The sequence below is a fragment of the Amphibalanus amphitrite genome, unplaced genomic scaffold (genome assembly GCF_019059575.1).
Source record: "Amphibalanus amphitrite isolate SeventyFive unplaced genomic scaffold, NRLGWU_Aamphi_draft 002169F_arrow, whole genome shotgun sequence".
Lineage (NCBI taxonomy): Eukaryota > Metazoa > Arthropoda > Thecostraca > Balanomorpha > Balanidae > Amphibalanus > Amphibalanus amphitrite.
The window spans coordinates 1-12,699 of NW_024883662.1; the positions used below are offsets into that span (position 1 = coordinate 1).

A 12,699-nucleotide genomic window follows, 5' to 3' on the forward strand; every position below is an offset into this window, starting at 1 on the left:
TCTCTCTCTCTCTTCTCTCTCTCTCCTCTCTTCTTCTCTCTCTCTTCTCTCTCTCTCTCTCTCTCTCTCTCTCTTTCTCTCTCTCTTCTCCCTCTTCTCTCTCTCTCTCTCTCTCTATCTCTCTTCTCTCTCTTCTCTCTCTCTCTCTCTCTCTCGCTCTCTCCTCTCTCTCTCTCTCTCTCTCTCTCTCCTCTCTCTCTCTCTCTCTCTCTCTCTCTCTCTCTCGCTCTCTCTCTCTCTCTCTCTCTCTCTCTCTCTCTCTCTCTCTCTCTCTCTCTCTCTCTCTCTCTCTTCTCTCTCTCTCTCTCTCTCTCTCTCTCTCTCTCTCTCTCTCTATCTCTCTCTCTCTCTCTCTCTCTCTCTCTCTCTCTCTCTCTCTCTCTCTCTCTTCTCTCTCTCTCTCTCTCTATCTCCTCTCTCTCTCCTCTCTCTCTCTCTCTCTCTCTCTCTCTCTCTTCTCTCTCTCTCTCTCTCTCTCTCTCTCTCTCTCTCTCTCTTCTCTCTCTCTCTCTCTCTCTCTCTCTCTCTCTCTCTCTCTCTCTCTCTCTCTCTCTCTCTCTCTCTCTCTCTCTCTCTCTCTCTCTCTCTCTCTCTCTCTCTCCCCTTCCACTAACCTGGAAGCTCTATGCTCCTGATGCCGTGCTGTGCCATAAAAACTCGCTGTCGTATCGCTCCCCTCCGATGTCTCCGGCTGGAAGAACAGCGCTGCCTGCTGGTCAGCGCCAGCCGATACAGAGCGGACGAACCGAGCAGGGGGCTGTGGGATGCGGTGGGGGATGATGGCCTGTTCCACGGGCTCCTCGGGAGGGGTAGGCGCCGGCGCTGGCTCCGGGGGTGGGCGAACGGTCTCTGCCGAGGAGCTGCTCCGACCTGTGGGGGGGGGGGGAAGGTCAGATAGAAACAAAAACAGAAACAAAACAGAAACTTAGTGGAGAGGATTAACTGCATTATGTAGCGGCTGGGGTACTTTGAATAAAGTATTTCTCACTTATGAAATCCATACTGGTCTGTGGACCCCAGAATTCACTCTGCATGTACTCAGCGTAAAAACGAGCTATTTACTCGATTTAAAATCGAAGTACAACTCGTGATCGGTTGCAATTTCCACCGAGACCAGGTTCAGTGTGGACTCAGAGTGCATTCGACGTTGACTATGAACTCACCCGAGGTGAGACTGAGTATGGACTCTATATTGACTCTGAATGGACTCACCCGAGGTCAGACTCAGTGTGGACTCGGCGTTGTGTATGACGCTGGTCAGCTGGTCCATAGCCTCCTGGATGGCCGCCGCCTCGGAGCGCCGCTTCAGGGTCCCCTCACCAGGTGTCGCCTCGAACGCCCTGTTCTCGTACACCTGGTGACGTCAGCAAAAAGGAACGAGTTATAATTCTGAACAGGATGACGGTCTAGGCATCACAATGGACGACGTATGAGTGAATTATGTATGGTTCATAACACAAAACAAAACAGCAATCTTCTGAGGCAACGGTGCAGTTAATGACGAAAATCAAATGTCACGGTATCTGGGCTTGGTGTTTGAAACAGTATACACGTTACTTCAGAGAACCATGAATAAACAACATCTTATAGCCAGTTGAAATCAGAGCCCTTAGACAACTAACGACGACGACGTTAAATATAACCTGCTTTCGCTCTCCTCATTCCCCGAAAGGGTGAATTAGTACTTGGCATCACTAAACTACATATGTGCACTAAAGACGCAGTAGCCATTACCCCTTCCCTTCCCATCCTTCCGAGTGTTTCTTTTATTATTTTGATTCGATCAATATGTGGCCAATACAAACCTCCTGCGGTTTTCGGCGCGGCAGGGTCAGCGTATCCGAGCTACGGTGAGGGTCAAACAAAATCATGTCGTTCTTGACCTCGATCGTCTCCTCGCAGATCTTCTCCTTTTCAAAGTCGTCACCGGCCGATCGGGAAACCGTCTGTAGAGAAAGGGTTTAAAGGTCAATGGTGACAGGTCAGGTGTCATAGGTCAAGTGTTTGATGCCAGATATCATGCGCCAGAGGTCAGGGTCGGCGGTCACAGGTCAAGCTGAGAGTGCAGTTGTCAGGTCAGGACTAGATGGAACTACGCTCAACTAGACGTCACATGTAGGGTCAGGGGTCAGAGACTTCTAGGTCAAAGTTAAGGTCAGAACTGACAGATAAGGCTCGAATAGTAGGGGAAATTGATGGGAGATTTAGTTTGGCAACCAGAGGCCCTGACCTGAAGTCGAAGTCCCACGTGACGTTCTATCCACTATCGTCCTCTGCCATCATTAGGGCTTTCCGGCGTTCAAATTTATTGTTTTGTTTTGTTGGGTTAGGCCCTTTCGGTCCAATTAGACCATTTCAGAGCCGGAAGGATGATAGGAATTAGGGGGAGACATTGGTCTGGGCAGGCACCCTAGTGAGTCACCGGGGCTGAGCCCGTCCAGAGGACAGGCCAACCAGCCCCAAGGTACTCACTGCACCCGGCTACGGGGTGCGCTCCCTCGGGAGCAGCGGTGCCGCTCCAAGGGAGCAGCCCCCATGAGATAAAGTTACCTGTCCAACCCGGTTAAAGGGTTACGGCGTGGAGGAGAAGGATTTCAGTATCCTGAGGATAGAAGCACGGAACGGTCGGTTTAGCACTTTCCTTGATGTCCCTATTTTCTCTTCCCGACCTCCTCCCACCGTCCTCCCGCCATCCTCACCTGTTTCTCATTATCCTCCTCGCTGCTCTCCTTCTCTTTCTCCTCCACCTTCCCCTCCTTCACACTCGCCGGCGATCCTGTGACGTCACTACCCCCGCTCTGCACTGACGCAGACAGAGAGGAGAGAGAAGACACACCCGAGGCGGTAGAGCTGACCTCCACCCGCGCGCCATCTTCCGGCCGCGGCGAGAGGCTCGAGTACCGCGGCCGGCCGCCGGGCGGCGCTGCAGTCTGCGGGGAATTCTCTCGGCTGAGCCGTTTACTGAGCGAGTCGCATTCTTCCTTGGTGAGAAGCAGTTGTGATTTGTAGAAGTCGATTTGTTTTTCCAGTTCTTCCACGCGGCTGCGGTAACGCGCCTCGTTCAGACGCAGGGTTTGTATGGTATTCTCGTGCCGCTGCCGTTGGAAGGAGGGGTCAGGTCAGGTCAGGTCAGGTCAGGTGGCAAATGGCCACAGCACTTGAAAATTGAAAAGTATCTGACCGCTAACGAACACACAATAGCTGTGAGGCATCTGTAGCAGCATTGGCGTTATCTACACTGCAACGCAGACAACAGGAAAAACTAGTCTAAAGCTATCTTAGGTGTTGTTTTTATCCGCTGGGACTGAGAGCGTGAGATGATGTTTTACGCTGGAGTACGAAAACATCATCTCACATAGTCTAGTGCAAACAGCATATGCCAAAGTACGGTTTACGGATGCCTATTACCTATGGTGAGCGAGACAAGAGACTATCATATCGAGGAAATAAAGATATACCTACCGTTGTTCACATCTAATCACTCATGACAAAGCAAATGAAAAAGCTTCCATGGACTTTAAAATAAAATTAACATGCTGGACCAAAGAAGAGTACGAAAGAATTTCTGTATCACCAGCCCTGCCTGGGCTCCCAGCCCCTTCCCTCCCTAGATTCTCCCATCAAATATGACGCCGTATACCTTGATGTCGTCCTTCAGCTGATCCTTCTGCTGTCTGAGCCGTGACGACTGCTCCCGCTCAGTCTGTAGAAGCTGGTACAGCTCCTCGACGTCTGTGTACTGCCTCTGCCACCTCTCCAGCTCGGCACGGATCGCCGCGTGCTCGTTATTTGATGATGAGAGGAACTGGGGGAGATGTGGGATATAGTGTCAGAGACTGGACTGAGGTCGAGGTGTCAGAAATGGGACAGAGTGTAGATGCTTCGCCCGAATTCAAAGTTTGGCCACCGATTCTAGGTGAAATCAAACAGCTCTGCTCAGAGGAAACTGATTCGGGTTGCAGTCGAAGAAGCTATCTAAGTGACGCTTAATATTTATCTATCGTGCAGTTACCTAGATTTATCACGAATTTCAACGAAAAAGTCATTATTCCTGGAAAAATGCTTTACCGCTGTTGAGAATGAAGAAGCTAAGAAAAAAATCATCTTACGAAGCATGGCTTAACATGCTGGCACGTACCAATCAGGCCAAATAATCATTTGGATGCGATAAATGAATGCGTTATCAAAAAAGTAACATTTACGTCCGACCAAGAGCACACCAGCTACCACTGCCATTTCAGGGAAGTGACGCGCACCTTTTTGATGACGTTGACGTCGAAGCCGGCTTCCTCAATCTCGGCCTGCAGGTGAACACGCTCCTTTCTGTCGGCTGCCGTCTCTGCCAGCTTGTTCAGGAACTGCAGACAGGCCACCTGAAAACTGCAACAGCACGGGGTAGGAGAATATGTAAGAGTGCCAGCTTGTTCGGGTATTGGGGGCAGACCACCTACAAATTTAGTGGCATGAGAAAGGGAAATGCGCTACAGACTTAGCTAGCTTGTTTAGGAATTGGAAACAGGCCACCTGAAAACTGCAACAGCAGGGGAAAGGAAGCATGTTACAAACTCTGGAAACCAAAACCACACGGGGAAAGGGGATATGTTACAAAATCGAACAGTCTGTTCAAATACTTCATGAAGACAGGCCACCAGGATCTAAAAATGTAAGGGAAGTGAGAGCGGTACACGATTGCTCCAAATCGCACGACTGCAATATTGCATTCCACGATTCTGTGTTTCCACGATTTCAGCATTGAGTGTTGTTTAGTACGACGAGTTACAGCTAGGAATGGGCCACGATCAGGCAAAACAGAATGTCTAGAACTGCTACTGGCTACAGGTCGGCTGCATATAGTTACAACATTGGAATGGGAACGAAATCATAACTTGCAGCCCACTGACATTGGAATACGTGCGTTGTATGGCTGCGAACAGCAGCCTGCATTCTTACGTTCCCGACAGAGAAATGATGCCCACTGAGGTATGTGTTGTGGAAAATTTCAACATGAGGCCAATGCACTACTATCCTAGCCAATAGGGAGACCTGAAGTCAGAATCAAGGTCTCTCTCTCTCTCTCTCTCTCTCTCTCTCTCTCTCTCTCTCTCTCTCTCTCTCTCTCTCTCTCTCTCTCTCTCTCTCTCTCTCTCTCCCTTCCTCCCCTCCTCTCTCCTCACCTAGCCACACCAAACGAAGTGAGCATGCCGATGAGAAACTTGAAGCGGACCGGCTCTCCGAACCTCAGTCTGAGAGTGGAGGCTGCTTCCAGTACCTGCTCGTGGCCCCGTGGTGGCGTTTCACAGGCCACAGTCAGCAGCTGAGAAACAGAGGGCAGGGTCAGCAGGTTGAACAGAACAGAATAGAACAGAACAGGACAGGGTCGAAAGGGGGGGGGGTGTAGGGAGGGTCAATGGATAGGGTGAGGAAGTGCGGCATCAGTTGAATAGACTGGTAAAGCCGGGCTTTGTCCACCCGCTCCAGGTGAATTTCGATAAAATGGGGTAAAAGGGCTATGTGACATTAACCATAATAAGAGATTCGTAGCCACAAAGTATATAAGATCTAACCACGAAGTACAGGCTAATATCATAGGCCTAAAACAATGACACGCACGAAAGATTTTGGCAGATCAATATACATTCAGCAGGCTTCAGATAAACAAACCATTATTATTATAATTATTATTATTATTATTTCATATTCCCACTAACCACCATTCGGTGGGCATTACAGAGGGAAACACATTGACACACATAAACAATATACATACAATACAGGCAGCAAATGTATGATTAATTCAATCACGCTATAAAAATGCGAGCCGAGGAAGCACTGCGCTAAGAAGTTACAGCTCTGTCCGTTAGATGGCAGCACCATCACCGCTCACCTCCAGAGCCAATGTTCTCGACTTGCTGAAGTTGCTCATGATGCAGACTGCCACCGTGTAGAGGCCGTGCGAGTAGCCCACCAGTTTGCCGGCCGTCTCCTCACAGCGCAGACAATGTTTCAGACAGAGCAGACAGTCGTATTCGTCCGTCAGAGCACGGCGGAAGAAATTGTGGTGCTCCTTGGAGCGGAGAGTGCCGTTCATCGAGGCTGAAAAACAAAACAAAAGAAAAAGAGCGTTCAAGTATAAGCTACTGGGTAGCACTGCTAAAACCAAGAGTCAAACACTTATCGTGTTAGAAAAATGGGTAAATCGTAAAATGTGTGTTCAAACACCGGTCAAATCAATTCCAGAACCAGGCTTATGTTGCGTGTCACACGACTCAAATACCTACTCAAGAAAGCGTAATTGCATCGACGATTGTACTGTAGGTAATCGCAGTTCAAAGGTAATGCCTAATGACAACTGACAAGTGATAAACACTGATGTTCGAAACACGTACAGGCCTCTTCAAGTGCGTACCCACTTCACAGCTGATCTAACATCGTGGCAAGGCGCACCCATCCATCCGACACACACGCATTTCCGAAGCAACCAGAGGACCCACTTCCCACGCTAGCCAGAGCGTGACGTCACGGCATGTGCCCCACTGACGTCACGGTATGTCACCAGTGACGTCACGCCCCACTAAGGACCGAACTGTTGTTGATGAGCCGATCAAACGCAATGACTCGGTCCGGTGGCTAAACAACGGTATAGGTTAACCGCTGGGGCGAGACGCACCGATGTGGATAGAGCACTGGGATGACCTCTCCGGCCTCTACCTTCCATAAATCTCGTCATTTTTCACAAACGATGGTGGTGATATTTTACCTAACGAGGTTTTTGAGATCACAGCGACCATTTTTGCTTTGTGAGGCAGGTGCTAAGTGTTTCTCTAGTCTCATATCTTTCGATCAGAAGTCAGTTTCTGAACGATGACCCATATCTTGTGACCCGTAGTCCACTTTTTATCACATATCTCCCCATTTCTGTTCGGCTTCCGTGAGCCCCCGAGTTCCATTAGAAGCTGATCCATCACCATCAAATTATTCGCGACCAATCTGATGGGTTTCCAGCCTCCAATGATGGTTTGACCGCGCGCCAGTGGAATAATCTCCATTGGTTCCATTTGAGCACCAACATGTCATTAGAACCACACAAACCAAAATGTCGGCGAGGTCGGTGGTGTGGTTTTGCGTTTTAGCAGAACTAAAGACTGACTTCTCCAACCAGTTAACCCTCGCACGACCAGGCCATTTCTCCTAACACGAACGACCAGGGGGGGGGGGGTTGTTACGACCCCCCCCTGGCGTTTCGAAACGGAAGGTCGTAGAGCTTAGCGGAAAAAAACCAACGGATTGCTCTCAACGAGATCTCGCGAATGGTGGTATATTTTTTGGTCCTAGGTCAACATTTGACCTACTTTTGACCGGTCAAAGGTCAAAGTTTCGGAAAAATAGACTTTTTCAAATTTTTCGTGGCGATTGCGGCAAAACGGTGGGAGATATCGACTTGAAACCTTCACTATCGTGTTCCTTGATCAATTCTCTATCGTTTGGTATGTATTTCGTTTCCCTAGCTCTAAAAATGGCGCGTTGGGAGCGCCGGAGGTCGGCAAGGTCACAGTCGGCGGCAGAAATTCGAAAAATCAAAATTTAAATTTTTGAAATCTGATTGTATTTTTGGATTTGGGATGTCCATTTGCTCCTTATAGAAGCTAATATTGCTGCATATTCCCATTGAGGTGACAAGAATTAGCAAAATAGTGGTTCGGGCGCTTTTCAAAAATAGTACCGGACGATGTTCCTCTTGTGACGTCATAGCTCCGTGACCTGACCTGACCCGGTTAAGTTTCTTATACCATATGATAGCCAATACTTGCCCCAACATGCATGGGAAGTTTCATCACGATCCATCAACCGATGTCCGTACCACCGGCAGGAAACCTCGGGCGTTGGCACTCAGTTTGTGAAAATCCGGCCGGAGGCTGTTCCCTTTGTGACGTCATAACTCCGTGACCTGACATGACCCGGTCAAATTTTTTTTTTATGAAAAGATGCGCCAGGTTTGCCCCATAAGGTACCCAAAATTTGGCGGCGCTGCGCGCCGCCGTTTTTGCACTATTTCCGAAAAACCTCAGGGGGGGGGGGGTTGATACAACCCCCCCCCTAGGCGTTCTAGGGTTAAAACAGCCATCAATCTTGTTTCTCTGAAGAGATATCGACATGACGCACTGGCCACTGCAGCTAACTTTGCTCTCAGGGATTGCAGCGGTCCAGAGCGGAAGAAAACACAGAAAGTGATGTAAAAACTCTAAACTGCCGACAATGCAGCAGAGTTGCAGACAGGTGGGATGGGAATCCTCGCGTCAGCCTGACGACAATGGAGTCCGTGGAACAATAGGTTGGCCAAAGAACAGCGACAAAAAGCTCCGGCGGCGTAGACGGCGTGAAACACGGGCGGCTGAAACGTCGCACCAATTACGGGTCCGGAAATGTAACGTAATTAACGAGAAATAATGTCTCGGGCCTGCAGCCATGAGAGCAAAAGTGAGTGAGGGAAAATATTATTAACTTTAACCCGCGCCCTGCTGGGGGTCCTGGATTTCCACGCCCTGCTGGGGGGGGGGGGGTGTTTGAACACCCCCCCTTCTAACTCGGCTCCTGGGCCACGTAGCGATACGCGGAAGGCGGCGTTCGAAAGAGCGCCAAAAATAATGAGGAAATCACTTCGGTCAATTTTTTGGTCAGGTCAAAGGTCAGGTCACCAGAGGTCATTGAAGGCAAAATTTCGCCGATTTCCAGGTCGAATGTCGACAATTTCCAAGAAGCCAACGCATAACTCGGGAACCAATAGAGCTACAGCGCCGCGGAAAAGCGCATTCGATAGCCCTATTAACGCCCTTTCTGGATAATCTTCTCAGATTTGACCTAACGTCAACGGTTTTGCCTGCAGGGGGCAAAAACTGCAAAAATAGCCGATTTTTTCGGAAACAGTTTTTCTGCAATAACTTTTGACTCAAGCCTTGTACGAGCTTACTTTTACCGGCATCGTGTTCCTCTCGTCAAGACGCATCGAATGAACTATAACTTGACCTTGAAAGGTCAACTTGAAAATTTGACCTCAGGTCAAGGTCATGACCTGACCGGAAAGGGTCATGTTGCATATCAGTCGATCCGTATCGTTGAGCTGAACACATCTAAGGCGTTTTCATCGCTCTAGCATGCCTCTATCAAAAGTTATTTGCGAAAAACTGTTAGATACCATTCGTGACCTAAGATGTCCTCAGGGCATAAACAGGGGTCACGGACACCATTTTCATGTACAGTGTGTCTAAACCACTTGTAATTCAGTGTTTGGGAGTGTTTATAATGTCTTTCGTCCAAAAGAGGCGCATTTCAATTTTCTCCCATTGACTTATAATGGGGAGGTCGCAAAATTGGCCTGACCTTAGGTCATCGATATCAAAATTTTGAGATATACATTTTGTACATGCTATTGCCCTTAGCAATCGCTGAAAGTTTCAAAGCGATCGGTCACTCGGTGTAGCTATGACAGACATTGAAACTTTTTATGAGGTGAGGTCACTTCAAGTGACCTGGTGACCTGACCATGAATGACCTTGGTCTGAAATTTTCACAACATGTGTAGAATTGATGTATGATAAGGTGTACCAAAAACGGCGGCGCTCCGCGCCGCCGTTTTTGAGATATTCGCGAAAAACCACAAGGGGGGGTGTTCAAACACCCCCCCCCCCAGCAGGGCGCGGGTTAAATATGGATTGTGCAAATATACGACGCAGAAAGTCAAATATAGCAAAGAGATGTCGAGCTCATGACTATCTATTGGCCCATCAGATCCAGCAGCCACCCTAACTAATGCCATTACACTACTAACCACCAAACCAAAGCGACCTGACCTCTCAGTTCCCGCCCCTTCCCCCATCTCCACGGAAGACAATACGGATCCTTGGCTCCCCTCCACCTACCCTGTGTGGTCTTACGTCTCCCGTGGCGGTAACTGACAGACCCCGGCTGACAGCGACCACGGGGGTGCGATGGAGTCACGTCAGAGATAGTTGACAGACGGATGACGGATGAAGGATGACGGACGGATGACGGGCGGTCAGCGTGAGTCCTGTTGACAGGTCGTTCAAACCACTCAGAGTGACGGGTTCCATCGAGATGGGCCCATGTTTGTGGTGGGTCAGTGCGAGATGATTCGGAAGACGTGTTGTCTTGTTGGGTCCAGCTAGGGTGCCTTTTGGTGACGGGTCATTGTGACAGGTCTGTAAATGACATATATGAACCATAATACTCTACATGTCTGTCGTCTGTCTACACGTCTTCATGTCTTCGACAGGTCAGTAGCGACATTTCTTCAGTCAATAGAAATACAACGGCTTAACCGGTCGTCTCATAAAAGGATGTCGAACAGTCATGTGCATATGTGATAACTAGACTGTACTCTTTTCTTCAGCCCACATCCGGATCTGTAACACTAGCTCATACCTCCAGCCAAAATCGAGCCCGACTCCAACCACCGCATTAACTCCGTTCCGGTGTAGCGGGTGGCTCTCGTCTGGTGAAGCGGCACTAACACCCGTGAACAGCGCTTATTCGACCTCGCCCATCGAATCCGGTACAACACCGATCGACATACTGAGACGACCGCCGACGGGTCAAACTTCGACCGCCGACTGGTCAAACTTAGACCGCCGACGGGTCAAACTTAGACCGCCGATGGGTCAAACTTACACCACCGACTGGTCAAACTTAGACCGCCAACTGGTTCAACGGTGACTGACAGGTTGGTGAGAACTGCGCCGACATGTGAACACATTATTTATCGAGAGGGTTAGACGAGTGCTCTTATTTGGATGAGACGCAATCTCTCATTTGGGGTGTAAGGAGTGGTCCAGTGGTTTTAGGCTGTTCCAGAAAAAAACTCACTCAAAAGGTTCGCACAAGGACTTAGAAGTGAGTGTGTAAAGCGGCGTTGAGCTGAGAGAGTTCGTAACTAGAAAGTTGGAGCTACTGAGCTTCAGCGGAGTGTTCATCAGCAGGAAGTTGTCATTCATGACTTCTACGGCAGCCTTTCGATTCCACACGGCTGCTCGACGGCTGAATTCCGTCGCGGTGAGAGAAGCTGTGATTCCATCCTGTTGGATGATCATTCCTGCCTCCTTACCACCTCTGGCTGTGTCTTACCTGCATAATCAGTCTGTGAGAGCTGGATCATCTTGAGCAGGTCCAGCAGCGCCGTGACGCCATCGTACGGCTCCGCCACGAACTCACGAACGAAACTGGAACACGATGACGGCTCGTCACGGCAAGTCACGAAAAATCACTGCGAGTCACGGCCACGGGCGGTGACGAAAAACGTAGAAGGTCACGGTAGCCAGTGCACGAGTCCACGACTGAATACTTATTTGGAGGACAGATACAGCAGGACAAGGGCACAGATGGACTGGAACGAGTAACAACAAACGCTGACGAAAACTGTTTACCAGCAGTTGAACTCAATTTAAGATGAGGCGTCAACTATAGAAATTCAAACGGTTCAAACGATATCAAGTAAACTGTCATTCTGCATTCAGGTGCTCATGTAAAAGCGACAATTAGTTTGTCAGACAGCACGTCGATGTACTGTTGTTCGTGACATATTCATTGTCCAATGACAAAACTACCACTGACGTCACGTCAGTAAGCTCTAGCGGCCTTCATTCTTCACGTGAGCCAATTCCTCTCCTCACCACACGACACGTAAAACGAGCCACTCGACCCCAAACCAGGCCCTTCAATTCAGTCGCCGCCGCCGACCAGAGCAGCGCTTACCATCTCTCTGCGCTCCTCAGAGAAAGTATTCAGCTCCCACATAGATTTACGGCAGATTTTACGGCTGGGGACGCGGTTCAGACGCGAGTCAGCCGCTCAAGAACGGCGGAGAGCGTCACGAGAAGCCTGTCAGCACTCGACAAAAAGGTTTTAGAGATGAGCGCTAATCACGACCTCTGACCTGTCGCCGACGGGGACAGGGCGAACGGCTTTACATAGTTCACTTTGAGAGACGTGCCGCTTCAGAACAGCCCGGCCCATGGTAGGCACTGGGATGCTTATGGCAGGGCGGCTGCGGGGGCATTTAAGATTAGTCACTCACGATCGCGCAATCAATATTTCAATGTTTTTTTTTTTTTTTTTGTTCTAGGTGCAAATAGATTTCAACATAAAAGCGCAATAGTTTCCTCATTCTATGTAACAATAGTCGATTAAATTTTCACCTACAACTAAGCTGACGGGCCAGCCAGATAAGGCAGCTTTGTAGCCTCTTTTGTTGTCAGCTAAAGCTGGAAATCCCTGCCCTTAATTATCTTTTAGAGCAATACCGTTTAAGTCTCATCACATTATCGCATTAAGTATGGAATACTACTGCTATTAGTTAGCCTAATTAGACAATAAGACATCTCAAAAAGGCTCTAGCCTTTCTTGAGCGGTATGGACTCTCACACTCCGCAGCGTTTTATTTGGTGCTAAATTCTCCTCCACCCATGAGGTCCACCGTTTTTGTGAGGCACACTCGCCCGCGTTTTTGTGTTGTTTTCCAGCTTTCTGCTGCTGACGGACGGGGTAACCGACCTGAGCAGTAGGCTGTGGTGCGTCTAGTTAGGGGCGGGGCTGCTGGGCGCGGTAATTGGTCGTAAAGAGCCGACGGTGGCGGCTACTGACGAATGGAAGGGCTGATGGATAGCTGCGGCACGGAACGTCATGACAGCC

The 12,699-nt window shown here is 49.3% G+C and overlaps 1 protein-coding gene across 1 annotated transcript in view; it reads right to left on the reverse strand.

Moving 5' to 3' along the window:
- Window positions 1–610: 610 nt before the first annotated feature.
- LOC122376501 (formin-like protein 3) overlaps window positions 611–12,699 on the reverse strand; it is a gene marked incomplete at its 3' end in the record, with an annotated part of 40,702 nt that continues 28,613 nt past the window's right edge. The window contains exons 4-12 of the mRNA XM_043356390.1: window positions 11,137–11,231; window positions 5,885–6,093; window positions 5,175–5,314; window positions 4,257–4,380; window positions 3,641–3,805; window positions 2,700–3,095; window positions 1,806–1,946; window positions 1,213–1,354; window positions 611–870 (exon numbers count right to left, since the gene is read on the reverse strand). Of these exons, the coding sequence (XP_043212325.1) occupies window positions 611–870; window positions 1,213–1,354; window positions 1,806–1,946; window positions 2,700–3,095; window positions 3,641–3,805; window positions 4,257–4,380; window positions 5,175–5,314; window positions 5,885–6,093; window positions 11,137–11,231 (1,672 nt within the window). The remainder of the gene's footprint in view (window positions 871–1,212; window positions 1,355–1,805; window positions 1,947–2,699; window positions 3,096–3,640; window positions 3,806–4,256; window positions 4,381–5,174; window positions 5,315–5,884; window positions 6,094–11,136; window positions 11,232–12,699) is intronic.